Here is a 26190-nt window from a genome sequence, read left to right on the forward strand (position 1 = left end):
ACACTCATCAGAGCGTGGCTGAGTCCCCGTATTCTGCAGTGCGGTTCCCAGACCACGGTCCTTGTCCTACCAGTGGTTGCTTTCAGATGCTAAAGTCTTGTTACAAGAAGCTAAAGACACATCCCATTCTGTGTTCTTGTCACTTGTCCAGGTAACTGCCCCATCACAATGGCAGTCTTTCCATCACAATGTGAGCTGTTCAGTGTTGTGGGCCATAAGTGGCCAGTGGCTCCTGCCCAGCCTCTCCGTTGCTTCATCCCTTCTCCCAGCTCCCTCCATTGGGTTTAATCTGCTGTTGACCTCCCATCTCCATCATCCCAGCCCAACGCCCCTCCAGCTTCGTCCCAGTCGTGAGGAGTCTCATCCTCATCCCCAGTCTGGTTTTCCACATGCAATTGACAGTGCCTGCGAGAGTGGGTACCGAGTGGACATCCAGGGACCTGATTCGCATGCACAAATGTGGCGGCACTTGTGAAAAATGGTGTCTATGGATGCAATCAGAAGGGCCCGTGAAATCGGGGGCAGGCACGTGGATGGCTGACCCATTGGGCAGGCTCTGATTCTCCTTGGCTTGCTCTGTGTCTCAGCATGCTTTAGTCTGCGAGCCAATAGGTAACTCAGACTATGAGAAGTCGAGCATGTGGAGCTATAAAAGCATCTGGAGTAGTCAGAGGATTTATGTCAATACTCAGTGACCTCATTACACGGGCTATGCATTTGTCTCCTTGACTCAGGCAGGCGTCGATATCCAGATATGCACGTGTGCGACTGAAGCACTATCCACACCCACTCACCCATCCTCTTGTGCAGACCACTCCAATCTCCCTGCTTCCCTTGACGCAGGCAGCCAAAGGACCCGGCCAGTACCACAGGCTGTCAGTCTGATCCTACGGCTTCCCACTGCAACCGGGCAAGCCCAGTGCGGTGTGGCGCACACTGACTCTCACATGTGCATTTGACTGTGAGGGTCTCTTTGCCTGCTCCTCCCCCACCTCCCTCCTGCATTAACATGCTCAGGTCAGGAAATTCAAAGTTATGATTTCACCAGCATTTAACATTGCCACATACGTAGAGACCTCTGAGTGTCTGTCTACACTGCAGTTAGATACCCATAGCTGGCCCAGGCTCGGGGGCTTGGGCTAAGGGGCTGTTTAATTGCGGTGTAGGTATTCAAGCTCCCACCTCGCAGGGCCCTAGAGCCGAGGCTCCAGCCCAAGCCTGAACGTCTACATTGCAATTAACCAGCCCCTTTGCCCGAGCCAGCTGGGTGTTTATCTGAGAAACACCGGAAAAGCTGACTTGTATCTAAGGGCTTGTCCACACAGAGCAGTGATGTGGAGTACAGGGGTGTGACTTCTCAAGAGCATATTGGGCTGCATTAGGAGTATTGCCAGCAGATCAAGGGAAGTGATTATTCCCCTCTATTCGGCACTGGTGAGGCCACACCTGGAGTACTGTGTCCAGTTTTGGACCCCTCACTACAGATGGGATGTGGACAAATTGGAAAGAGTCCAGCAGAGGGCAATGAAAATGATTAGGGGGCTGGTGCACATGACTTATGAGGAGAGGCTGAGGGAACTAGGATTGTTTAGTCTGCAGAAGAGAAGAATGAGGGGGGATTTGATACCGCTTTCAGCTACCTGAAGGGGGGTTCCAAAGAGGATGGAGCTCGGCTGTTCTCAGTGGTGGCAGATGACAGAACAAGGAGCAATGGTCTCAAGTTGCAGTGCGGGAGGTTTAGGTTGGATATTAGGAAACACTATTTCACTAGGAGGGTGGTGAAGCACTGGAATGGGTTACCTAGGGAGGTGGTGGAATCTCCTTCCTTAGAGGTTTTTAAGGCCCGGCTTGACAAAGCCCTGGCTGGGATGATTTAGTTGGGGATTGGTCCTGCTCTGAGCAGGGGGTTGGACTAGATACCTCCTGAGGTCCCTTCCAACCCTAATCTATGATAACGTTTTGTGTATTAATTGGTCCTCGTAGACCCCGCTGGTGTGCTCTAAAGGTTCCTTAGTGCTATGACATAGTGAGGTTTAATGCACACTAGGGAACATTACAGAGAGACTACACAGTACACTACATATAGAGCGAAAGCCCCTCCCCCTCATCCCCAATTTTTGGGACATAAAATCCCCAAATTGTTTAAAACACTAAAATATTAAATTAAAAAACTCCATAGATCAGAAGCTCTAAAAATACTCACATGGGGACTGAATTACAGCAGCTGCGGGGACATTTCGGGGGATACCCTGTGGTTTGTGCGTGGAGAAATTTCAACCGCAATGATTCGTTGTTTGGGGGTTGCATTTAGTAAGAGTTAGAAGTTCCCAGCTCTGCGCCCCGAGAAGTGTTGTGGGTGCTACTGGAAACCACCACCACTGTCAGTCTCCCAAGGGGTGTCAACTGCTCGGAATGCATTCACGGGGGCGTGGGGCTCTCTGAAGCCCACGCTCTTCCTGTGGGAGGTTGCCCCACCTGATCTCTGTCTGGTGCAGCCACAGGACAGACACGTAAGTTGCACCTAGGGAAGCTGTAATTGCCAACAGGGGTAGCGCTGATGGAAGCTGTCGTGTGGACAGGACTCGGTGCTTTTTTACCACTGAGGTCACACCCTATTCTGGAAACCTGACGTGCTTCCCATCCGCTGGTTAGCGAGTGCCATCAGCAGTGTTACTGAGGGACTTCCTACTGACAGTCCCCCTCTCCTACAGTCATTTGTATTGAATTGAAGTCCGTGATTTATGTACAAATAAAAGGGTGTTTATAAAAACAGGCAGCCAGGTAAACTCGAACACCTTGTTCAGGATTTCTAGCGTTGCAGCGGGGCTGCATTGGCTCCAGCCACAAGCCAGACGTGGCCACATGCTGCTAGCTGTGCTTTGCTCTCAGGAAGCTTCCCTGAGCCAATAGAGATCGCACGCGTCTGCAGGGCTCACCCGGCCTACAGGAACGGAGGTGATCGGTAGACGCTGGCGTTTGGCGGCTCCAGCTCCCCGCACGCTGGCTCGGAGTGACTGGTGTTCGTTCACTCAGCATTCCTGCTGGCGAAGGCAGGAGTGGTGACATGGCTCAGCGCAGCAGGCGGGAAGGCTACGTTCCCTTTCTGCTCCACTCCGAGGTTTCCCGTGGAGCTCCCTGATGCTGACAGCCCTTGCTGGCTGCATTTCAACTTAATTGCTCAATGTCCAAATGCCGAGTGCTTGAGAGTCAAATCCTCCGACTGAGCCGAGCTCCGCACGGTAATTTCATTTGGTTTCCCTGCAGACACTGCACCTTTCTGCATCAGTAGCATTCGTTCTCTCTTTGCACGGTAACTGCAAAGCTCCATTTGGTTCCCACTCAGAAATCAGAGCAATGACCTAGTTTGTCACTTAGGAAAATGGATGCAGCTCGGGGTAGAAGATCCTACAAGAGGCACAGGGGGGCGAGGAAAAAATCTGAATGGGGGAAGGCAGAAAAATGCAGCTAGTCTACATTACGGCACACTCCCAGCAAGGGAGGTCAGACAGGACAGCCCTCACAAGGCAGGCGGGCTTGTCCCCAAGGAGCCGTCAGCGCTGCGGGCGGCTGGCACTGCATTGCTAGCAGGCAGGCAGAGGTTGCTGGTAAAAGGCTAAGAACGTGCCGAAGGTTATAATTTAAGCTGAAGACCTGTAAGGTATGGGACACAGCCCAGCCATACCCCTCGGTTCTGCTACTCTCCTTCCCTCTGGGAAGCGGGGCTGGACTGATGGCCGGGGCACCCGAAACCTGCCACCTGCACAGGGGACGTCTTTCTAGACAATGCCAGAGCCAGAAGCCTCCCATTTCAGACCTGTCAGCCGAGCGTTGTGAACCAGCTAGAAAGGCTCCAGTGTGTGTGAATTGGTGGTTCCGGACCCCCGGAGACATGCCAGAATGGAGATCCGCTAGCCCACCTCACTGCAAACCCCGGCACCACCTCAGTGCCCAGCCTGCGGACTGGATATGGGCGAGACTGCTGTCTGGTCCCTTCAGCGGGGTGTGCTCGAATTCACAGCACAGACAAGCCCCAGCTCACACGGCTGCCCAGGGGTCAGTGCAGAATCCATCAGCCACGTCTGGGAGCAGAAACGGTCCATGACGGCAGAGGAATGGGGACCCAGAGGCCAGCCCAGGCTTGGAAAGGGGAGAAGCTCTGCTTTAAAGGAAGGGGGTGCCAATGGAGCACTGGGGAAGAACCAGATGTGTGAACGGAGCCAGGCTGGGGGACAGCATGGGCGGAAGGTGACAGCACAGTGACGACTATTGCAGGGAGGCGGTGTGGTCGGGCTCTGCTTTCTTTAAATAAATCAGTCTCAGGCCCCGTGGGCCTGGGCTAAGCCACTGGCCTGCTGCAAAAATATGCATTTTAGGACAACGGAAAATCCCAAACCCCAGTGGTGCCACGGGCTCCAGCGATCCTGGCCCACGTCGGGAGAGCAGCAGCCAACGCCAGTCTGAAGGGGCAAGTGCACAGAAGGGCGTGGTCGGAGCCTCGTATTCCCCCCCCTCCACCACACCCCCCCCCCCAGGATCCAGGCCGTCTCTGATCAGAATCTCGGGCAGGCGGGCAGGCAGGCGAGAGCTGGCCGGGCGCACACATGCCTGGAGCGACAGAGGGTGCTGTGTGATGAGCTCACACTGACACAGCCAGGCAGGGGAAGTCTGCACAGCTCCTGCCTGAATTACATGCCTGGCAACCACCCCGCGTCTATTGCTCCCCCGGCTTCCTGAGGGATTTCTTTAAAAAGCGAATCTCAAGTTTTACAAAATGCAAACTGAGCCGAGCGCTCACACGGCCAGTGACAGCTTCTCCTTTCATCTCAGCTGTGGAAAGTTGTAATTTAAACTTTACAAACGCAGGTGGCTCTGGTAGTTCGGCAGTGCCCCTCGGAGGAGCTCTCCGCCCTACACAGATGAGTAATGGTGAGGCTGGCAGAATTCTGCTTTGTACTCACACCACATCCTTCAGCCAAAGAGCTCAAAGTGCTTTACAAACACCATCACCCCATTTTCCAGATGGGGAAACATAGGCCACAAGGCTGCCTAGTGACACAAGAACCAGGAGTCACCCAATGAAATTGATAGGCAGCAGGTTTAAAACAAACACAAGGAGTATTTCTTCACACAACGCTCAGTCAACCTGTGGAACTCCTTGCCAGAGGATGTTGTGAAGGCCAAAACTATAACAGGGTTCAAAAAAGACCGAGATCAGTTCACAGAGGACAGGCCCATCAATGGCTATTAGCCAAGACAGTCAAGGATGCAGCCCCATGCTCTGGGTGTCCCTAAACCTCTGACTGCCAGATGCTGGGACTGGGCGACGGGGGATCCATCACTCAGTGATTCCCTGTTCTGTTCATTCCCTCTGGGGCACCCGGCATTGGCCACTGTCGGAAGACAGGAGACTGGACTAGCTGGAACTTGGGTCTGACCCAGAATGGCCGTTCTTATGTATCTGTTCAAGATCACACAGCAACTCAGTAACCACTGGAAAGGGAATTCGGGAACACTGATGCCCAAGCCCTGCTCTCTGCTACACCCTTCCCGCTCCGAACTAGGTCTGAAATAGAAAACAAAGATTTTAAGAATTTACCAAGGACCTGGGAACTGTTGATTGTAAATTTTCTGAGCTGAGCTTGTTCCGAGTGCGATATCTGAACTGACTCTGTTCCCGCCACACGTACGGACTGGGCACCAGCGTCACAAAGCTTCTGAAGGCCTGGCCAATTGCCCCGAGCGCTCTCCTGCGGGTTCCTGCAGGGTCCTGTCTCATCAGCCCTCTTGTTCAGGGTGTGATTCGGGGCTCGTGGGTATGGGGGGAAGGGAGTCAGCAAGGAGGGATGGGCTGCTGAACCCCGGTTTATATCCCCATCTCGTCTGGCCCTGCAGGGGGGTGGAATGACGTACCCAGCGCTCAGCGGACACTGAGGCACATGCGGGGGCTGTCGAAAGCCAATGGAAGCAGCAGCAGAAGTTGCATCAGCCCCCTCCATTGCTAGGGCTGCCAGTTGCCAAGCTGTACATGCTGGGTGTCCTGTTGGATCCCGCGGCACCTGGGCACTCAGGCAGCTGCAGGTACCGTGTGCTTCCTGACCCTGGCACACGGCAAGAAGGTCACAGCCTTCCCTTTCGGACGTGAATGTGGACGTGGTTCTCAGGCTTTCCCCACCTGGAGGGAGACGGTACGTTGCACTCTGCGTGGAGCAACACCTTCAAAGCCCTGGCAAGCGCAGCTAGTGCCTGGAAAGGTGGGCTGCGCACTGTGGGCAAGAAACGCTACGTTAGCCACCACCTCTGTGCCCTGAGACTGGCACCGACTGCCTGCCGGCGGCTGAGCGAAGTCATGGCATTGACTATAAAACCCCAAAGAGTTTGATCCTGGTTATCTGCGATACACTCCTCTTCATGTGACCAGGCCGCAGCAGCTGTCCTCTGCAGTGCTGAGTTACCAGCCGTCAGCTAGGAGCAGGACATGCTTAGCAAGGGAAGGGACCCTGAGCTCTCCACCTGCCTCTGTAGTCTGCCAGGAGACAGACCCCAGGACCTTCAGGACACATGGCAAGGCCTCTCCCCTCTGTCAGGCCTTCCCAGGGTGCGGTGGGCTAGGATGGAGAATGGGGTGAAACGCCCGAGCAGCTTACAGACTCTCAGGCACGGGGAACGGCGGTGCATCCTTCTGGGAGGTGCCACCCATCAAGCTGCCAATACCACCCGCTGACTATGTGCCGGAGAAGGGTCTGCTGGGCAGACTGGCTGTATGGAGCCTCCAGGAGGGGGGCGGGCTTGTGGGGGGGCTTCCATTTTACGTTGGGACTGCTGGGGTGGGACGGGTCAGATCTCCCCATCCTTCAATGGCCGCTTCTGAGAACAGAGCCTTTCCCTTGTCCTTCCAGCACATCTCAGCTGCGCCTTTCACTGCTCCAGGGACGCTTGTTTAATTGCATTCAATGCATTAGCCTAATGAAAGGCACTAAACAGCACTAAGTGATTGCTCTGTAGCTTAACTCCGGTTTGCGCTCACACATTTTTGCCTGAATTCTGCCCAGATACAGCCAGCCCTACCTCACTGCCTTAAAGCTGCCCAAGGGCATTATTCAGCATTGTCATTCCTAGGGTACCTACAAAACGTGGGGGTGAGGGGGCAATTTAACAAACTGCAAAGCCACCTTATCAGCCAGATCCATCACTGCCAGTCTGGATGGGTTAGCGGGAGCATCTGAACTACACTGACTCCCTGGAACCATGGATTCAGATCTCTTCACACTGCAATGATCACTCGCCTTTCAAGCAATTCATGTGTGGGTGTTTACAATGACACCATCAAACCCAGCATTCCTGCCTCTCCTGCATGGACGTTACAGATCTAAGATTTGGGTTTTGCCCCAGTCTCCTCAGCTGAAGACACACACACACACACACACAGTTGTGCACTGCATTGCATGTCACTGGACTGCTGCCTTCTACCCCAGGTGTAGCTGCATTTCAGGGGCGATCTGGTTCTTGCACATACCATGTTTAAAGAGCTTCCCCAAGGTGCTATGTTAAGGTGGGATGTTATGATGAGATTCCAATGACAGAACAGGTTTAATCCTCGGGGTGTTTTAAAAACACCAGCCAATCAAACGCACACGTTCGCCAACAGACCCTTGGCTCTAGTGCCACTGCAAGGCGTTGCTAGGATGGGACACAGCTTATTATAATGGCTTGGAGTTTTTTCCCTAGTGTGGGAAGCAAAGCAAATGGACTAAACCATAGCAACGATGGCTCCCACCGTTAGCACAACTCAGGGCATCTCAAACTGATCACGCGGCCTTGTGGCTTTCTGTCTAAGTCAGTGGTGGAGGCTCCCTGAGCTGTACTTTGGATTAGTCCCTCAGAGCCCTGCCTGCTAACAGAGGGCCAATTAAATGCAAGAACTGGGGGGGTAAAGGGGGGTAAGAGAACAGCTGGAGCATGATTTGAGCCAGAGGAAAAACGGCCTTCTGCGATTATCCGAATGGAAGCTGGATTGCAGCTCACTGAATGATAAGCTTGTTATGCCGCGGAACAAGCCAAGCGGTGCCCTCATTTGCCATGCTTTCAGCTGATGCAGTAGTTCTGCTCTGCAGTCACAATCTGTTCTGGTTGCTAGCCCTCCTTCCCCGCAATTATCAGGCTAATGCACGCCACACAGGTGTTCCCAGCAGCCTGCCCGATATGGATGTAACAGGCCTTGTACTGCAGCCCTGCATTCCCAGATGTCTCTGCTGTGGTCAAGAAGGGGAAGGGGCACCGTCTCTTACAAAATGATACAGCTGCTTAGGACCACAAGTAACTGTCAGCACTTCTGCAGGACAAGTTTAAACCCCCGCAGTGATGATTATAGCGGGAATGGTGCCAAGAACCTGATCTGAACTCGCCGTTTCCTGTCCAGATTCTCCAGCAGATTGGTACGACAGACACCTGTCCTTGGAAGGGATCAGTGGGCATTTTGGCTCCAAGGAGAGCTCAGTACTTAGGTCTTCCCCCCTCACTTGAGCAGCTCTAGAAACAGTGTTAGCGAGACAGCCGGTCCAGCCAGAGTGCAGCTGATGTGCACCTGGTATTTCGGCGAGAAAGGCCAGCTGTGTGACGCTCTCCACAGCTCGGGTCAGACAAAACTGTGCAGTTATTCTGCCCGGCTGTAGCTGGTTACCCTGGAGCGCTTCCTGGATCATCATGTCCTTGCTGGTTTACTCAGCCATCGGGCCCAGTGCTGTTATAATGGTTTCTGTTGAGTAGAAAGTTGGCGGCTTTTGCAAATAAAATAAGATGCAGTGAGTCTGCTGCATGTTAACATGAATGCTCATCAGTAAACAAGAAGAGAGAGCACTTAAACGGCAGACTGAGAATGGGAAGAAATGGACATTAGTGATTAACAAGCTAATAAAGCCTTCACTAGACTTATGGAAAGAACAAGACCCAGCAAAACCTATTTCAGCCAATCAATTAGATACCTTTAAGGACATTAACGAAGCAAATATAAGAAATAAAACTCCTCCAGGACATGCAAAGGGGAGGGGAATCTCTCTCAGGCCCCAGGAGAAGCCCCCGAGCTGGGGAGATCAGGAGAACTGGAAGGAACACAACACTGCAGCGGGGTAAGAGTCGTGGCAAGCCCATGCCCCCTTGGACTGTGGGAGGTGCACAGGTGCCAGAACAAAGGGGAGCCCACATAGGAGCAAAGACAGACACTCGCATGCTGTAGAATCATAGAAGATCAGGGTTTGAAGGGACCTCAGGAGGTCATCTAGTCCCACCCGCTGCTCAGAGCAGGACCAATCCCCAACTAAATCACCCCAGCCAAGGCTTTGTCAAGCCAGGCCTTAAAAACCTCTAAGGAAGGAGATTCCACCACCTCCCTAGGTAACGCATTCCAGTGCTTCACCACCCTCCTAGTGAAATAGTGTTTCCTAATATCCAACCTAGACCTCCCCCACTGCAACTTGAGACCATTGCTCCCTGTTCTGTCATCAGGTAGCACTGAGAACAGTCTAGATCCAATGCAGAATCCAAGCTTTCATTTCAGAAAACGCCTCTAGCCCTCATGGTTGTGAAAGCCAACGTCAAAATGTGAACTGAGCGAACCTCTGCAGAGCTACCCTGTGAGTTTACAAGAGACAGCCTGGAACGAGAGCTCGGAGCTGGAGCGACCCAGTCCCCAAATTAACCTGTGCGCGTTGACTCTAAACTTTAATGACTGTGCTTTAAATGTCAGCATTAAACATTTCATCACTGCTCGTTTGACTGGAAGCAGAAGGGGGTGGCAATTTGGAGTTGCAGCAGGAAATAAAGGAGGGGGAGAGAGAAACGCAAAGAAAGGAGGATGGAGAAAGAAGAGAAACTAAAGGCAGAAATTGCAGCAGCCCTACCAACGAGCCGACTTCCCTACTGAATGATGTTGAGTGCCCCAAAGTACTGAACAAATACCCAACGATTACTGGGAGTTTGGTTACTACAGAAAAGTCAGATTCTACTCTTGATGTCTGTGCAGCCCCCACCCGCCATCCATGGGAGATGGCTGCAGATTGAAGGGAGTGTGTGGTCCTCGATACGTACCCCAGCTCATGGACTCCACTTAAGAGTGGAATTTGCCTCTCTGCCCCAAATGAGTCTGACTTTCTGGCTTTTATGCAATCCTCTGGTGCAGTAAATCGCACAGTAGGGGCCACGCCCCACACTCATCAGTGTTCAGGGCCTCTCACCACAGTGAGGTTTCCACCTCCTGTGCAGTTCACCAGGGCTTGGAATTGTTTTGCTTTTCCTTGATGCTTTCACTGCTTCAGGGGGACGCTAAACTTTGACCAAAAGAACTCACACCATCTTTCTGCTTCCTAATTGTCTCCCTCAAACTTCCCAGCGCGTCAGAACTGATTTCATGAGCTGCCTGCTGCCAGAGATTTTAGTTAAAGCACAGCATATGAAGAAGAAAGAATTCAGCGTGACCTCCCTGATCTGCTGGAGGAGGAGCGCTGTGCTGACAGCGAAAAGTGCCCTTCCTTTTTCAGACTCACATATGAACCCAAGCACGGCACAGATGCCTCCCCCATCCGAGCCCCCCACCCCCTTTTTGGCATCGGATGATGTACAGAAAAGTGAATGGGGAGACAGAGCATGAAACATCACAGAACATGCTACTGAGCACGGGACTCTCGGCAGCAGAGCAAGGCAAGGAAATCGAGTCGAGCAAATTAGCCGCTGCAGAAACTGTAGATTAGTGCGAGCAAGGAGAGAGTAAAAGGCAGCAGGGCCTGGCTTCCTGGGCATTGTACAAACACCCCGTGGGGGCCTTTGGGTGCTGCTGAAAGGACAGCTGAGAGGGGGTGAGCCTCAGGCTCCAGGCAAAGCAACCCAGTAGGAGAGCGAGAGGGAGGATGGGAAGAACGGGGCTAGCGGTCAGGGCCTTTTCCAGACCAAGCCATGGGTTCGTATCCTGAGAGCGTTGCAAGTGAAGAGGGGTTCAGTCCCAGTCCAGCACGACCCAGGTCTCTGCTCTGATAGGCCCAGCACAGGATGCGAGTGCACTGCCACCTGGCGAGTGCCACTGACGCACCTCGTCCCGCACAGCCCTCAATGCTCCTTCTCCTAGCAGTGCTTCAAAACAGCCTGAATATTTTATCCCAGAAAATAGACCACCTCTTCCCTTCCGGAGGCCGTGAACATCACCCTGGGAAAAAGCCCCTAACAATCAACCCTCCCTACGAAAACCTTCCTGTTTAAAAATCTACCGCAGAATAGCTGTTCAGGGCATTGTGAATTAAATTATCCTGGAAAATCTCTACCAACTGCAGCATATGTTCTAATGAGCCCAACCGCGGCTCAAATGAAGCTGCATTCAGCGTTTCTCTAATTAGCAGGTAGGGCCATTGCCAAGATCCCACTGCGCATTTCCAAATACCAGAACTACCGAGAGCCACACACCGCACTTGCCAGTGTGACCCCATCTTCTTCCCCACCTGCTCTCCCTCCTGCATGGACCAGGCAGCCGGGATCTGCAGACAGTCCTGGGAAGGCCAGCCTGGCCCCTTCCCTGCGTACCACTGAAGCCACTGCTGCGTTACCAGCCTAGCGAGAGTGATGAGCAGAGGGGGAAGCCTGGACATTAACGCTCCAGCTGACACCGCTCAGGGCAACGTGCTTGCGGGAATCACCTGAACGCCATGCGGCAGCAATGAAAAAGGGCCGTCAGGTGTGCAGCTTACCTGCTCCTCCGAGAGCTGGGAGATGTGATTCACTGCAGCGTAAGACTCGATCTTTGGGTTGAAGTGGTTGATGATGGCTCTGAAAGAGAAGGAGGAAGGCGGTTAGGAATAGATTCCAGGGGACGCGATTCTCTCTAGCAACATGAGCCAGTGCATGGGGTGCGGGGGGGGGGGGGGAGGTCTTCCAAAGGCTGCGATGCTAGCAGCAATCACCGTGCTGCCAGCCCCCGGTGATTCTGTCAAACACGGCGCTTGGCCCCAGGCGTTGCGCTCCCAGCTGCCTGGGCAGGGCGTCATCGCCGTGCCAGGGCAGGCTGCAATTCACCCTGCACCTAGTGGGCAGAAAACGAAGGTGGGGATCACAGCCAGGCCCTGCTCGGAGGGATCCCTCTCCCCAGCCAGTGAGGCACTTTCCAAGCCTGCTGCTGCTACCTGCTTGTCTGCGAGGATCCCCAGCTCCACTCCCACTTGCCTCTGCACACTGGTCATTCCAGCCACAACCCTGCACTCCCTCCAGCCCAAGGCCTTAGGTCTGGCTGGGCCCTCCCCTCGGAGTCAGAGCCCAGCACAGCAGCTGCGAGGCTGGTCTCTCTTGTCTCGTTCACTTCACCAGCAGAAGGTCCCAAGCCCGGGCTCCGGGCGGGCAGCAGGGGTAGGGGCTGGGGAGCCCTCAATGCAATCTAAAACTGAGCACAGCAAGCCACGGCGGGAGATTTCCTCTTGACCTCCCATCGGGCTCCCCATGGTGCCACTGGCAGGACAAATGCTAAACCAACCGAGTCTCTGCCATGAGGCAGCCGGGATGGCGCTGGTGGCAACTGACACTTGGCCAACGCCCTGTGCCAGGCGGAGCTCAGGAACGCAATGGCCTTCGCTGCGGCTCAGAACTGAGGGCGCTGTGATAGTGGCCTGGAGGAAGCTTGCCCAGCCCCGTTATGCTGTGCCAGTAGTCGGGCCTTTCGGTCTCATGCAAATTGCAGTAGTTGGGGTTGGTCCTGCTGTGAACCGGGGGCTGGACTGGATACCTCCTGAGGTCCCTTCCAACCCTGAGAGTCTATGATTCTATGGAATCAGCATGAAAATCCACTCAGTCTCCCACCCGCACTGTCTAATGGGGTCTCCTCCTCCTGGTCCCCCGCAGGCCCCAGAAGGCCTGTTCGCTGCTAAGAGGCTCAGGGACTGCTGAGACTGCAAGGTGCCAATCAAAGGCAGCAGGGAGAGAGGCTGCCTGGGAGCATCTTTAAGTGCTTACATGGCAGACAAATAAAGAAAAGAGGCAGGGAAACCTGAAAGCAGGATTGACTCTGCCATCTCCTTCCTCCCGTAACATTCCCAGTGACCCTAAGCCAACTGGCGCGAGGTCTCCAGTGCACACGCAGCAGGCAATCAGTGTGAAGACCGAGCCCACAGCTCTGATACGCAGAGATCCTGCCACCACCCTCATTACGGTTTCCACTCCTTTGACAGATGACACCGGATAATGCAAGTGCGGAAGGTCGCCTGCCAGGCAGCTGATCGCCCCTGCAGGGAGGAAGGGAGTCCAGAGGCTGGTGGCGACGGGCCCTAGCTTTTCCCATTTCACCTGCATGACAGAAGCATCAGTGAGTGAGAACCTCCCTCTCCAGTAGCCAGGCCTCCTGACAGCTGTGGCTTTCAAGCTGGCTGGAGTAATGTTTACACCCCTAATGGCTACCCTACAGGAACAGAAGAAAAGACGCACAACAACTCCCATAAGGGCTGGCAGCTCAGTGGGACTCGGTGCACTCACGTGGTGCCAGCATTTGTTAAGGAACAGATTGAGCAGTCACTTGGACCCACGGCTGTGAAGCACTGTGAACGGGCCGTTGCTTGATCCCTGCTCAGCTCTGCGCTCGTGGAGCGGTACCCGCAATCACCCTGGGGAACTGGCTTCGGTTGGAATCGGGCTTTGGAAAGCCTTTAACTAAAGCACACGTCCCACGGGCCAGAGAAGGCGCTGGGGAGCGTGGGCACGTTCAGCCGTTTTGTTTCTTTAACAAACCTCCTCGCGCTTTCCCAGCATGCTCTGCTGCGGTGCTGCCTTCCTCGGGACAGCGGAGCGAGAACAACCCAGGCTGAAATTTGGGCCTGCCTCTCCGGGTTCTTCTCTCGGTCCCCAGCACCACGACACCCGCGGACACAGCACATGGGAACAGACCCGCTCTGCAGCTGCGACTCTGCGCAGCACATGGGCGCTGGGCTCCGTGGCGTGCAGACACCCCCTGCCTGGGCCCCCCAATCCCTGCTTCGCCCCCATCCTCACAGCAGAGCCATACCAGACCTACTGCAAAACACCCACAAAGCCCTGCTGCACGGGATTCCTTTCTCCGTCAAAGGGGAGATAACTCGGAAACTTCTCGGTGTTTTACCCCTCAAAACTTCTTCCATATAGACGTGAAACTAGGAGCCATCTGCTGCCCTGGGATGCACCTCAGAGCTGCCGTACGTCTCGTTCCCAGCTGGAATGTCACTCGGCAACGCAGCTACTCCACAGGCTGCTGCAGCCAAGCGCCATAGGGAGAAGAGCAGCTCTTTGCACAAGCTCCCCTTAGGGGCAACAAAGCCGCTCTCTTGGCTTGCGTTGCCCCCATACAGCTCCCTGCTCTGGGGGCTGGGATAATTTCACCCAGCAGTAGCACGGATCACAGGACCCAGTGCGTGGAGGTGCCCAGAGCTATTTTAAAAGATCTCCGAGAGAGAGAGAGAGAGAGAAAGCTGCGCCCGGTATTCGTGAGGAGCTGGCGAGCTCCTCGGCACATCTGAACAGTGAGGAAACCGTGAAGCTCTGACTGCAGGAGGGAACGTTTCGATCCCCGGTCCAGCCTCTGACGCTGGGCACGCTAACCTATTCCCACACTGCACGCACCCGGGTTTCTGCCTGATAAATAGCCTTCAGAGCAACCTGGGGATGCCCTTCTCCAGGGTCTGTGGCACTCAGCAACTCCATGGAGGAGATGCCTCTTGTCCGCCAGCACCACGTACCCTGCCTGATCTACAGTGCAGTGGCCGCTGTCTCCAGCCGGCGAGACCAGAGGCTGTCGCTGCTTGCAGGAGGGAAGAGAGTGAAATGAGGGCCCAACCATCCAAGAGTGGATCCCAGCTGACCTTGTCTTTGGGTCAAGGCCGAATGCAGCGAGGGAGAATGCACCTGTGAACATCCAGAAGAGTGAGAGGTGCAGAGGGGCTCAGAATAAGCTGCACTGATCTCCTCCTCCTACCTAGGAGGACCCTTGCCCACTGACTAGTCAAGTCCAGTATCAACTCCCTCGGCTCTCATACCTGCTCTGTGCAGCATTTCGAGCAGAGAAAGGCACTCGGGGACCACGCGAGCACCCAGAAACCAAAGGACAAGTTCATGTTTCTTTCCGAAAGAAGGACCAGCAGTCGGCTACCATCTGTGCTGTAGACCTTATTGACTGGGAGCCGGGGTGGGGGCTGGTGGGCGAGCACACAGGGGCTAAGGGCAAAGTTTTCAGAAGTGACTTAGGAGCCTAAGTCTCATTGAAAGCCAGTGGGATTTAGCCTCCTGAATCACTTGCCGCTTCCGAAAACGTTAGCCGAAATCCTCCATGTCTCAGTGCCTCGTCGCTGGAGAATGTGTTTTCTGTGTGTCCGGCCTGGGCCCGTGGGGAGAACACAGCCAGAGGCAATGGGTGCTGCATCAGGAAGAAGCCTATAGCAAAATGCTGCACGCAGCCCCCTGGCAGGGGTAAAGGGCTAAATGTCATTGCAGGGTTTGTCAAACTCGTTGCATGCTGTCATCAAGGCACGTGAGACCCGGCTGGCTTCCCTGACCATTGTGCTGGCCGCAACAACCAGGGGGCTTGGGTGCAAAATGGAGCGAAGTGAGGCAGGCAAAAGGGGCAGCAATGCTGAAATGTGGCCAGGAATTGCATTGCTGATGGCTGACTCGGGGGCTCTCCCTGCTCAGAAATTGAAGTGTGGCAGGTGGCTACAGAAAGGAACAGGAAGCCTGTTAGCAAGTCAGCAATACTGGCCTCCGTTCAGTCCATTTATCAAGCCCTTGTTGTTCCCAGTCCAAGGCAGGTCAAATACCAGGCGCTGGGCACAGAGTGCAATCTGCAGCCAGAGCTGTTTCACGCACAAAAGCAGCATCACCAGCTCATCTTTCTCTCTTACCCCAATGCAGCTCCCATCGGCCAGGGTTCCAATCTACTCAGCATTCAGAGGCTGTGAAATGCTCCTAGCATCACCCCCAACTGGCTGGCGTTCATCCCTTCACGGCTGCACAGGGGTGATCTATGCCCACAACAGTTCTGTCAACTCAACTGAACAGTGGTGAGAGAGTCTTTTGCAGCACTGGCGGGACCTCTGGCCACACTGTGCACAGCATCACGCTTAGCATCAAAACCAGAACCCCAACCAAGCGTTATGACTATTTGTATAGCCGCAGCCCCCAGGAGTCCCTGCCGGGGACCAGGCCCCCGTGCACCCTGTTAGAGGCGGTACAAACAGAGCAAAAAGATGGTCCCTCCCCCAAGTCTAAGTAACTCAACACCATCCTCATTTCTCTTTGACCTTTGTCGAGGTAACAGGCCACTTTAATTAAGGTTTCGTTTTTTAAACAAATGCCTGTAGGGCTGTCACGGAATTGGGGGGAGGAAAGTACCTGCACCCCCGGCTTCCTGCGACTCACCATGACTCTCAGCCAGCCAGTAAAGCAGGTTTATTTAGACGACAGGAACATGGTCCAAGACAGATCTTGCAAGTACACACAATAGGACCCCCTCAGTCAGGTCCATCTTGGGGGGCCAGGGGAGGCCAGGAGGTCTGTCTGGCCTCCCAGCCAGCTTCAAACTGAAACTCTCCAGCCTCTCCTCTGCCTTTGTCTCTTTCCGGTGCCAGGAGGTCACCTGATCTCTTTGTTCTCCGACACCTTCAGTTGGCACCTTTGTAGAGGAAGGGCCCAGGCCATTAGTTGCCAGGAGACAGAGTGTCGGCCATTCTCTGTGCAGACAGTATCACAGGGGCCCTCTTGGGCTCTGCAACAATCACACATCCTGATCCCCTCCCACCTAGATACCTAAGAAATGCATAGGGGAAACTGAGGCACCCACACAGTATTCGGGGAAAACATTAAGAACAGTCCCACTTCGTCACAAGGGCATTTCTCAAAAGCAGGCAGGATTAAACACAAGCAAACCATCTGGAATGGCAGAGGAACTTCTCCTCCCTATTCTGCTTTCATCACAGGCAGCTACTTTTGGGCAGGCTGTTGGATTTCTTCAGCTCCCTCAATTTAACGAGCCCACAATTAACCAAGTCCACAACTCGAGAGAGCGCATCTCCTCGCCACACAAAGAAACGGCAGGGGAGAAGACAAGACAAAGGGCTATTTTAATCAAAAGAGAGCTCAGATTTCAGCTCACCGGAAACATCTGACTCAGCACTGTTGTCATTTGGTGGAAGAAATAAGCCCGCCACACCTGTTCAGTTCTATCACACTGAGACTTATTGATTGTGAAGACAGGCTACATGTCAGGTGGAGACGCACGTCCTATTTATTTAATGAGACGGGGACAGAAGCGTAAGCGTGGGGGGAGTTGAGCTTTGGCAGGTTTCCAGCTTCCCTCATTTGATCCAGCTCCTTCCCGGATGGGGAGCATACAGAGTGGTGGTGATTTCTACCCTGATCCATGTCTCTCTCCAATGTGCATTTCCACCTCATCACTTGTGGGATATTAAACAATTGGTTACACCAGCCTCGTTCGAAGGATGAGCTAATTTTCTTTAGCATGGCTCATCGCCAGAGATTTAAGCCAAGTGAGATGCCAAAATCCCACCCTTTCACCTAAGTCGCTTCCTCTAGGCTTCTTGTCTAAGGCCGATCTGCGAGGTGAGAAGAGAACTACTCCAGCACAGAGCCAGCAGTTAATCCAGGTGTCCTGGACCGCACCTGGGATTCTAGCCCCAGCAGTAGTTCCACATGGCCAGTCTGCTGCGGGAATCCTGCAGCAAGGCTCAGCCGAGTGCCCTCCACGGCCTAGGAATCACAGACTGTGGCGCTCCGGGCAGCGAGCCCCCCTTTGGAGTGTTAGAATTACTCATTAGCCTTAGCGAATGGCTTTACTAAATTAAGCAACATAAATGATCAAAACATTGTCAGAGGCTTCTTAAATGCCAAATGTTATCATGAGTATTAATGCACAGGAAGAATTTCAGACCTAGCATAGGAGACTAATGGGGCTAACGTGCCCTCTCCCCGGCCAGCGCACTGCTCGTTGACTTCATCGTTCTGACGAGATCCTGCCTCAGCGACGCAACGTCCAGGGGATCACCATGTTAAAAGGAGAGGCAACACTGCCTCCATACCTGCTTCCAAAAGCAAGAATTAACGCTGGGAGACACTTCGGAGAGTCAGCGCTCCTTCGATGGGTGCTGCCTGATCAACGCCGTACACCAAGAGCCGTTTCAGCGTCTAGAGCTTGTCATCTGGTTCCTGGCTGTTAGACAGTAGAGCACAAAGCTCAGCAGGTCCAGCCTGCCCAAAGTGCTGATTGACACGCCCTTTGGGGGTGGGCTAGAAGGGTCAGAGTGCTTTGATACAAGCACAGGTCACAGCAGGCATACCTGAGGCCATCTCTTCCCCCTCTAACCCCATCCAGCAGCCTCTCTAAATGCCTGGGCCACTCTCCTTGTAGGCAGGGACTCTCCCTTACTATGTGCATTCAAATCACCTAGCACAGCGGGGGCTGCAACCAACCAGCACCGAGGTGTCCCTTCCAGATCCTAACTAGCCTCTCACCCCTGGCCCCAGCCACCTCTTGCCCAGGGCAGTTCCCACACTGGCCCTTCCAGTAACTGGCCTGTATCTTACAAATGTGCCAGCAGGCAAAGATACAGGGTATTTACCAGACAGGCCCAGATTCTCGCAGCATCTTAAGCACCTTGCACCCAGCCAATTTGGTCCCCTTTGGCGCAAACAGCAGGATCCCCCCAGCACCAACAGCCATGTATTTTACAGCAGTGAAATGTGCCAAAACACTGAGTGAAATCACTGAATGTAATCTCTTACTAAAGGCTATTTTCTTAACTCTCTAGTTCCTGAGGCAACCAGTAGGGAAGGAGCAAATGACAGGGCAGGGATAGTCCACTAGTCCAGTGACGTACAGTGACTGCCCGCAGAAAGTCAGTTTTGCCAACAGATACCGTACAGAGGTATTGAATGCCACCATCTCCCTCTCTGCTGACAACAGGCTTCTTTTACTGCTGAATACCATATGGCTCGCAGGCACCGGCTTCCAAATACGCCAAGCAATGAATGAAATTTAAGAAGTTTATACTCCATCCCACCAGGCCCACGTAAAGCTCCCTGGGAGAGGCAATCAAAGAGGCTGTTGGGCTAATTAAGCAACTGAACATTTACCATAAACTCCGTGTCACTTGAAGTGAATGCAGATGACTCTTACTGTGCTGTTCCGTCAGGGTTCAGCCCCCAGGTGTTGTGCAGGGTCCCCAGCTGCATCCCTACAGATGGTGCCAGTAGGAGAAAAGCCCCTCTCTTTAGGTCATAGAAAGGAGATTTCTTCCACTGCCTCCAGCATGAGACTGGCTGCCATGGAGCGCCGGCCCCTCCAAACTGCACCCGTGACAGGACCCCAGAGAAGGTGCTGAGAAGCCGCTGTCCTTTTCAGGACTGGGTGGATGAATGGTCAGAACATGAGCAATCCTTAAATGGCTAAAGCATTGAAGGATTCTTGAGGGTAGGGCTCACTCACTGACTGAGCAAGAATCAGCCTCAGTCGAGGGAGGAGAAGCGTAGCCGCACAGCGATATTTAACCGAGTTAATAATTACACCCGTGGTGTCGGTTACGGCTGTGTCAGCGCAGCCGTGTAACTCTCAAACCCATCCGAACCTGCTGCTACGCGGACTGGAACCTGTTTTTACAGCGCCAGTCTCTGCAGAGACAAGCCTGGCAGCGGGTTCTCGTCAGACGAGTGCAAATGGAAATTCGCCTGCCAGTGCTCAGCAGCGGCAGAGAATGTTTAATGGAACCCGTTTGGGCCATAGTTCTGCAGACCTAGGGAGCAGGATGTGAACTCAAACGCCAAACCTGGGGCATAAACAAAGCATCACTGATCAATGCAAACTTGCAGGTCATTTCTAAGGGGTGGGGGGGGAAATCTTCCACGGAGATGCTTTGCCAGGGAAAGTCACAGAACCAGCCCTCTCTGAGCAGCTACATCCAGACTGAGAGCCTAAGGATTTGCAAGCGCTCTGATCTCCATCTCTGCTTGAACACACGTCTCTTCCGCTCTCGGGGTGGAGGACTCGGAAGGGTTCACCCTGTGCCCCCTCAGTCCTCCTTTCTGCCCTTTACACCCCTTTGCCAGCAAGATACCCTCTATCTGCCCCAGGCCCACATCTCCCTTACCTGCTCTGTGTTGTTCTAGGGCAGTCAGGGCCATGGCATTGGCGTGAGTGATCTTTGGGTACCCTGCCCAGCAGTAGCTCCGCTCCAATTTCTACCAGACACTAAAATGTTCAACTGGACTGGGCAAGACAGAGACAAAAGCTGGCACATGTTGGGAGGAGACTTTTACGTGCTGCAACCAGGACTGGAAACAATTCCCGTCTCGACTGGCCCTCGTCCCCGTGGTATTAGAGCACCTTCCTGCTGTGCCCTAAGCAACACGACTAGCACGTCTCATGTTGGCTGCGCTCTCTAGCCAAAGGGGAAAAGAGGTGACTGTTTGTGTTCCGTTTTTTCCATTTATATCTGTATTTACTTTCCATCTGCTGTGCTGCGTGTGGTTATTACTGAAGGCAAGGTTAAAGGAGCACATCTTCTACGTGGGATGGAAAGTGGCGAGGTAAAGAGACTATTCAAAGTTATTTGCTGACTTTTTCTGCCATACAAGTCGCTGGAGAAAGGGCCCGGTGTTAAAATTCCTATGATATTGACATGCAGCACCACAAAAGGGCCTTGTGGAAAATAAGCCGTCTATGACCTTATTTTACCGGTCTGCTGGTTTTAGAACAACAAAATGTCAATAAAAAATGTAACAAAATAAAGCAGACATTGCAGATGGTTCCTAAGCATCATTACACACGACATAAAGCAAGTGGCAGTGAAGACTGGCACACAACAACAAGTCCCAGACTTCTCCGTAGGAATGCAGAGCAGGAGGTTTGCTTCTGACCTCTCACAACAGTAAAATTTCCCTGACGAGATGCAGCCGTGTTTTTACCATGGAGCTGGAATTACCGTGAAACTGCAATGTCCAGAGAGGAACGTCAGATCTTCAGGGTCAACAGCATGAAACGGATCACATGAGTTGCAATTATACAACTTTGTAAAGCTCCAAGCTGCTACAGACGGCTACACGCTTAAGCCGGGAGCGTCTGATGTTACGGATCCCATTTTGGGATGCCCAACCGGAAACATTTGGGCCTCATTTCTGGAAATGTTGAACACCCACAACTCCAACTGCAGCCAATAGGACTTGCAGGCGCTCAGCACCCTGAACTCAGGCCCAAAGCATCTGACACTGGACATCCAAAAACTGAGGCCACCTTTGAACATTTTAGCCTTCGTCAATAAAATGAGCATTCAGGAAAAGCACAAGCAAAACTGATGGAAAAAAGGCCAGGCAAAATGTTTCCTCCATGTTTGATAATTAACAAATGCTAAAAATAGAGGCCAGACCCTCAGCTGATGGAAATTCTGGGATTTGACCCAAAATTAATTGTCATTTTAATATTCAACTTGCATTAACAAAACTACAGTGCCAGCTTGTTTTAAAGTATTTGTTTCTTCTCTATCCTTTTCAGCACCCCCCGGAGAACGTTGAAATGTTCCTTTCAGACCCATTTTTGCCCTTGACGTTGGCCTGTAAATTCATTTCCCCCGTAGTTCTGAGGGAGCTGGCATTAACATGGCACTTTGCTTATGTTCTTGTTTGTGAGCCAGCATCACCGACGTCTGCCCAGCACAGGAAAATATTTTAAACAAGGTTCTTGTTGCACACCTAGCTGCTCACTAGGAGAGGTAGGTTTGTGGGGTGAGTGGAACAAAATGGGGATGTCAAAAAAGTCTTCACACGCTCAGGTCACTACTAAAGCCAAAAATGACCAATAGTTGCTCCCCAGTGGTATGGGCCATGCCGTAATTCCCCCTATACTTGGAAAATACAAACTGTGGGATTTCCACGCCACTGTTGGCAATCTGTGCACACACTGATATTATTTAAGGGTGCATATGTATTATATATATGTACAGCTACACGCTTTCCTAGATAATTTAACACTGGTTCTGAACTGCTACACTAGGTAATAAAGCACTGCTACGATCTTGCTCTGAAAATATTAGTCTAACTTGCGACGGGAATGCTGTAAATGCAGCACAGAACAATCACACTGCCCCCGGCTCGGCTGCTAAAAATGCACACTCTCCTCATATGGGCTTCATTTTCCTATGCCCAAATTTTCCACGTGCTTTCAAAAATTGTATTGGCCATCTTCTCTCCTGTGCTTTGGAATGGAAGAACAGGTCACTGGACTTTGGGCTGGCAACATTAGCCACCTCCCAGGGGTAAAACCAGTCTGAGTCATTAGAGAACTGATGATTATTATTTTAAATACTAGGTCAGATTTTCCAAGACTCCGCCAATATCATGGGAAGTAATTGCTGTCTTTAACACGTGCTGGCTGATCAGCGCATAAGCAGCGACATGGACCGGGGTATTTGATGCTAATGACCAGTGACATGTATCAGTTTGACTGAGCCAAGGCTGGGCAATGTGTCTACGATACTGAAAAAAGAAAAATTACGTAACCCTCTTGGGAAAAACATGAACTGAACCTTTCCTCTGGGGAAGATCAAAATTTGGGATGCTCTCCAGGGACAGGATTTAAAACTAGAACAGAGGGAGAACAAATTCCATTTTGCAAAGGGTTTTCAGATTTCAAATCTAGCTTTGTTTCTTAGTGAAACCCCCAATCTCCACAGAGGACATTTCTGAAAAGATTTCCATTTCAGAGCAATCAAAAAATTTTGTTTTGACAAAAGAAAAATGTTTATATTGTATTAGATTATAAAAATGAAAATGAAACATTTCTAAACAAAAAGTTATTGCCAAAGAAAAGAAAAAGAAAAAGAAAAGAAAAGGTGTTTTATTCTGACAGTGTTGAAACGGGATATTTTAACAAACAGCCAAACTTTTACCCTCCATTTTCTCTCCACAACAAAATTTCAGCAAACAAGGTAGGATTTTCCTAAGTGTTTCCATTTTGTACAGAACTGCATTTTCCAGCAGAAAATGGCTATCCAAGGTTTTCCGACCAGCTTCACTTATAATAATAAACTCACTTGCTATTGGACAAGGTTTGACATCACACGGCCCAGGTGCACACAGCAAAGCTGGCCATACAGTCCCCATCGCAAATCAATCCAATTCTCCTACTTCAGGGATGGCCCAAAGAGCAGCCCCCCATCTCCCTGGTTACCACCACCGGTTCTAGTCAACTGAACAACTGACAGGATCGTCAGAGGCAGCATCTCTGCATTAAAAAGTGAGTGCGTCTGATAGCTCCTCTACTGAATGACTTCCTGAAAATTAAGCGTGGCCGCGGACTCCCGGCAAGTTGCCAGAGTTGTCCACAGTTGGGCAAAGTTGTGGTAGGTTGTCACGCACACGGCTCAGAATACTTGCAGGGCTGCTATAGAAAGACAGCTGCATCACAACTGACCGTCACTGTCCAGAACTCTCTTTAAAGAGCCTGAAAAATTAATATTCACCCAGCTTCCGAGGCTTCATCCTGCATAATGAGCGACAGAGAAAGACACCAGAGAGACAAGGAGCCTGTCTCTTCCCAACCGGAGTAACACAGCAGAGAGCTAGGTAAACAGAGAACAGTTAACCTCAGGGATAGCAATGACAAGCCGGAAAATGTCAACAACCCTCAACTTATTGAGTTAAAACCCCTCTTCCATTCTTTAATGCACACAAAGAGAGGGACAGCATGAAAAAGAATAAAGATGCATGTACTTCTCTCTCACACACACTCACCCACCCACCCACACACACTTCACACCCTCAAGGTTATGGAATAGGGAGCAAGTAATCAGGGATCCAAATGAGGTGGTTGTTTAAAGTTGCCCTCAAACAAAACCTTAGACCCAGAAGATTCCACAGGAGTTGCTGTGTTGAAGTGCTAATTGCATTTCTTCTCTCCTTCTAAAGAAAAACATTTTAACACACTATCAATAATTCACTTTGAAGTGGCTTTAGTTGCCTTATAAAGAGCCAGTTCAGATAATTAAACATTTTTGGAGCAGGTTCTCATTACTCTAGAGGGAATTGGGACTCAGCAAAGTCTACTCTGCTGAGGCACCGTCCTGCTTAGTTTAATCACCTCACACCAAAAAAATCCCTAAATCCGAACGCAGAAGCCATTTGCTGCAGCACTTTTGTTTCTGAGCCAGTAAAACAAGGTCACGACGGGTTTTATGCAGCCGACTTGGTTTCCTTTTTTGTTTGTGGGCACCAAAGATTCAGCGCCTGCTCCTCAGGGCTTCCTGGTGCTCACAAGGTGCGTCTCACAGAGTAATCGCTCCTCAGCCTCGGTTTTCAGAGCTCGTGAAAGATCGGGGAGGGACGCCTCCTGCAAGTGCCAGGCACGCAATGGACAGGTGCTAGGAGAGCTCTTCCAAATGCATTTTGTCCTGAGCCATGGTGCGCCCAAGCCTGGCCTTGGAGCATGCCAGGCGATGCCCGATTGTGCAAGAGACCAGGCTAAATCATTGCTCACACAGCATACGCTCTCCAGAGGAGAAGGGCTTTGGCATTATCCCATTGTGACACTCTAAACCCTCCGACTACTTCACATGTCAACTCTGATTTCATTCTGTGCCGCCAAATGAGCCGTCAGAGACCTGGCCCCAGAACTCATTTCCAAACGTGACTTTCCCTCCACCGCCCTGCCGGCAGACTTCACGCTGTGCAGAGCAACCGGGGCCACCAGGAGAGCATTTCACAACACACGTCGGCCAAGCTGACAAGTGCAATTTTAAATGTCATTAACAAAGGAAACATCCTGACGTCCTGCACCGAGGGCAGCCACGGCTGAGGGCACCCTGGAGTACACAACCGTTAAGAACAGCTACAGTATGATGCTGTCTCGCTAGCCTTTTCCAGAAGTCCTAAGGAAGGCGATAGAGACTATGCTGAACTAAGCTGCACTTGGCCCCACCTCCCCCCTTTCCGGAAAGATATGAGGGGTCTCAGAGTGAGAAAACCTTGTTTCTCTCCCCCCACTGAGACTGCCCAGCTCAGACAGTTCCCCGCCTGTGGGATTACGCGATTACATCACTTTGGATAAACATTTCTTTTTAAACCGAACCAAACAAAAGAATTATCACAACGCTGCTGCACTCTGGCTCCCCAGTGCTATAAATGCACTGGTTACAAACCTGCCACCGTGTGCAAAATCCCCAACTCCCCTGGAGAGGGTGTGAACCGGGTGTGGCTAAACACGTAAATAAGATCAAACCCGACATTTTGACCAGGAGGCCAGGCTAGGGACCGATTTCCCCACAACTTGCTGGCAGCACTGCCCCCAACACTTCCTCTCCAATCTACATTCTCCTCTAAGCCCCCTCCGCTCCCCACACCCACCTCCTCATGTATGATCATCGCTGGGACTGTCAACTGAGGCAAAAACCACTTGTTTGGAAAAATCAGAGGTTTTCAGCCTACAGATGTCTCATTGAGCATCTTCTGTTTCACTGGACTGCACCTTTTATGGGACAGCTCTTCCAAACCTGCTTCCAGCACAGTCATTTAGTTTAATTGCTGTGCTGATGGATTTTGATAGTTGTCGGACGCTTGGCAAAGAGCAGCATTTTCACAACAGGGAAATACAAGCCTCAGGTGCAGGAACGGGGATTGTTCATGTTTAGATTTAAATGGCAAACGAGACTTCTAGTGAGACAAGGTGGGGGAGGTAATATCTTCTATTTGACCAACTTCTGCTGGTGAAAGAGACCAGCCTTCGAGCTATACAGAGCTCTTCTGCAGGTCTGGGGAAGGTACACTGAGTGTCACAGCTCAGCGGAGTGCAGACAAGTGACCAGACAGGCCACCTCTGGAGGAACTGGGCACTGGGGACAGCAGGAGGAGAACTATTAGCACTGGAAGTGGGATATGACCAAACGTAACAGAGCTAAAACCAACCCCACAACTTGGATCTGGGTAACTTGTAATGAACAGCAGCCAGAGAAACGCAGACTGGAGTGAGTTGGTGTGTGAGAGGAAGGGTATTTTCTCCCAGTTGATGGAATCATTCCCTGGCTGAACTTGCTAATGTAGACAGGACCTCAAGCTCAAATATTTACTAAACAGTTGGGAGAAGAAACCTCTTTGCTGAAGATTCAAACTGCCGTGACATTCTTGCTCTTTTCAACATAACAAGTCAACAGGGGA

At 52.0% G+C, this 26190-nt stretch overlaps 1 protein-coding gene across 1 annotated transcript in view; it reads right to left on the reverse strand.

Annotated features, from left to right (window-relative positions):
• The window catches only part of ARMH3 (armadillo like helical domain containing 3), a gene marked incomplete in the record, with an annotated part of 160145 nt that overhangs the window by 25965 nt on the left and 107990 nt on the right, over positions 1-26190 (reverse strand). Inside the window, 1 exon segment of the mRNA XM_034775830.1 lies at positions 11724-11802. Within this exon segment, the coding sequence (XP_034631721.1) occupies positions 11724-11802 (79 nt within the window).

This window comes from Trachemys scripta, chromosome 7 (genome assembly GCF_013100865.1).
Source record: "Trachemys scripta elegans isolate TJP31775 chromosome 7, CAS_Tse_1.0, whole genome shotgun sequence".
Lineage (NCBI taxonomy): Eukaryota > Metazoa > Chordata > Testudines > Emydidae > Trachemys > Trachemys scripta.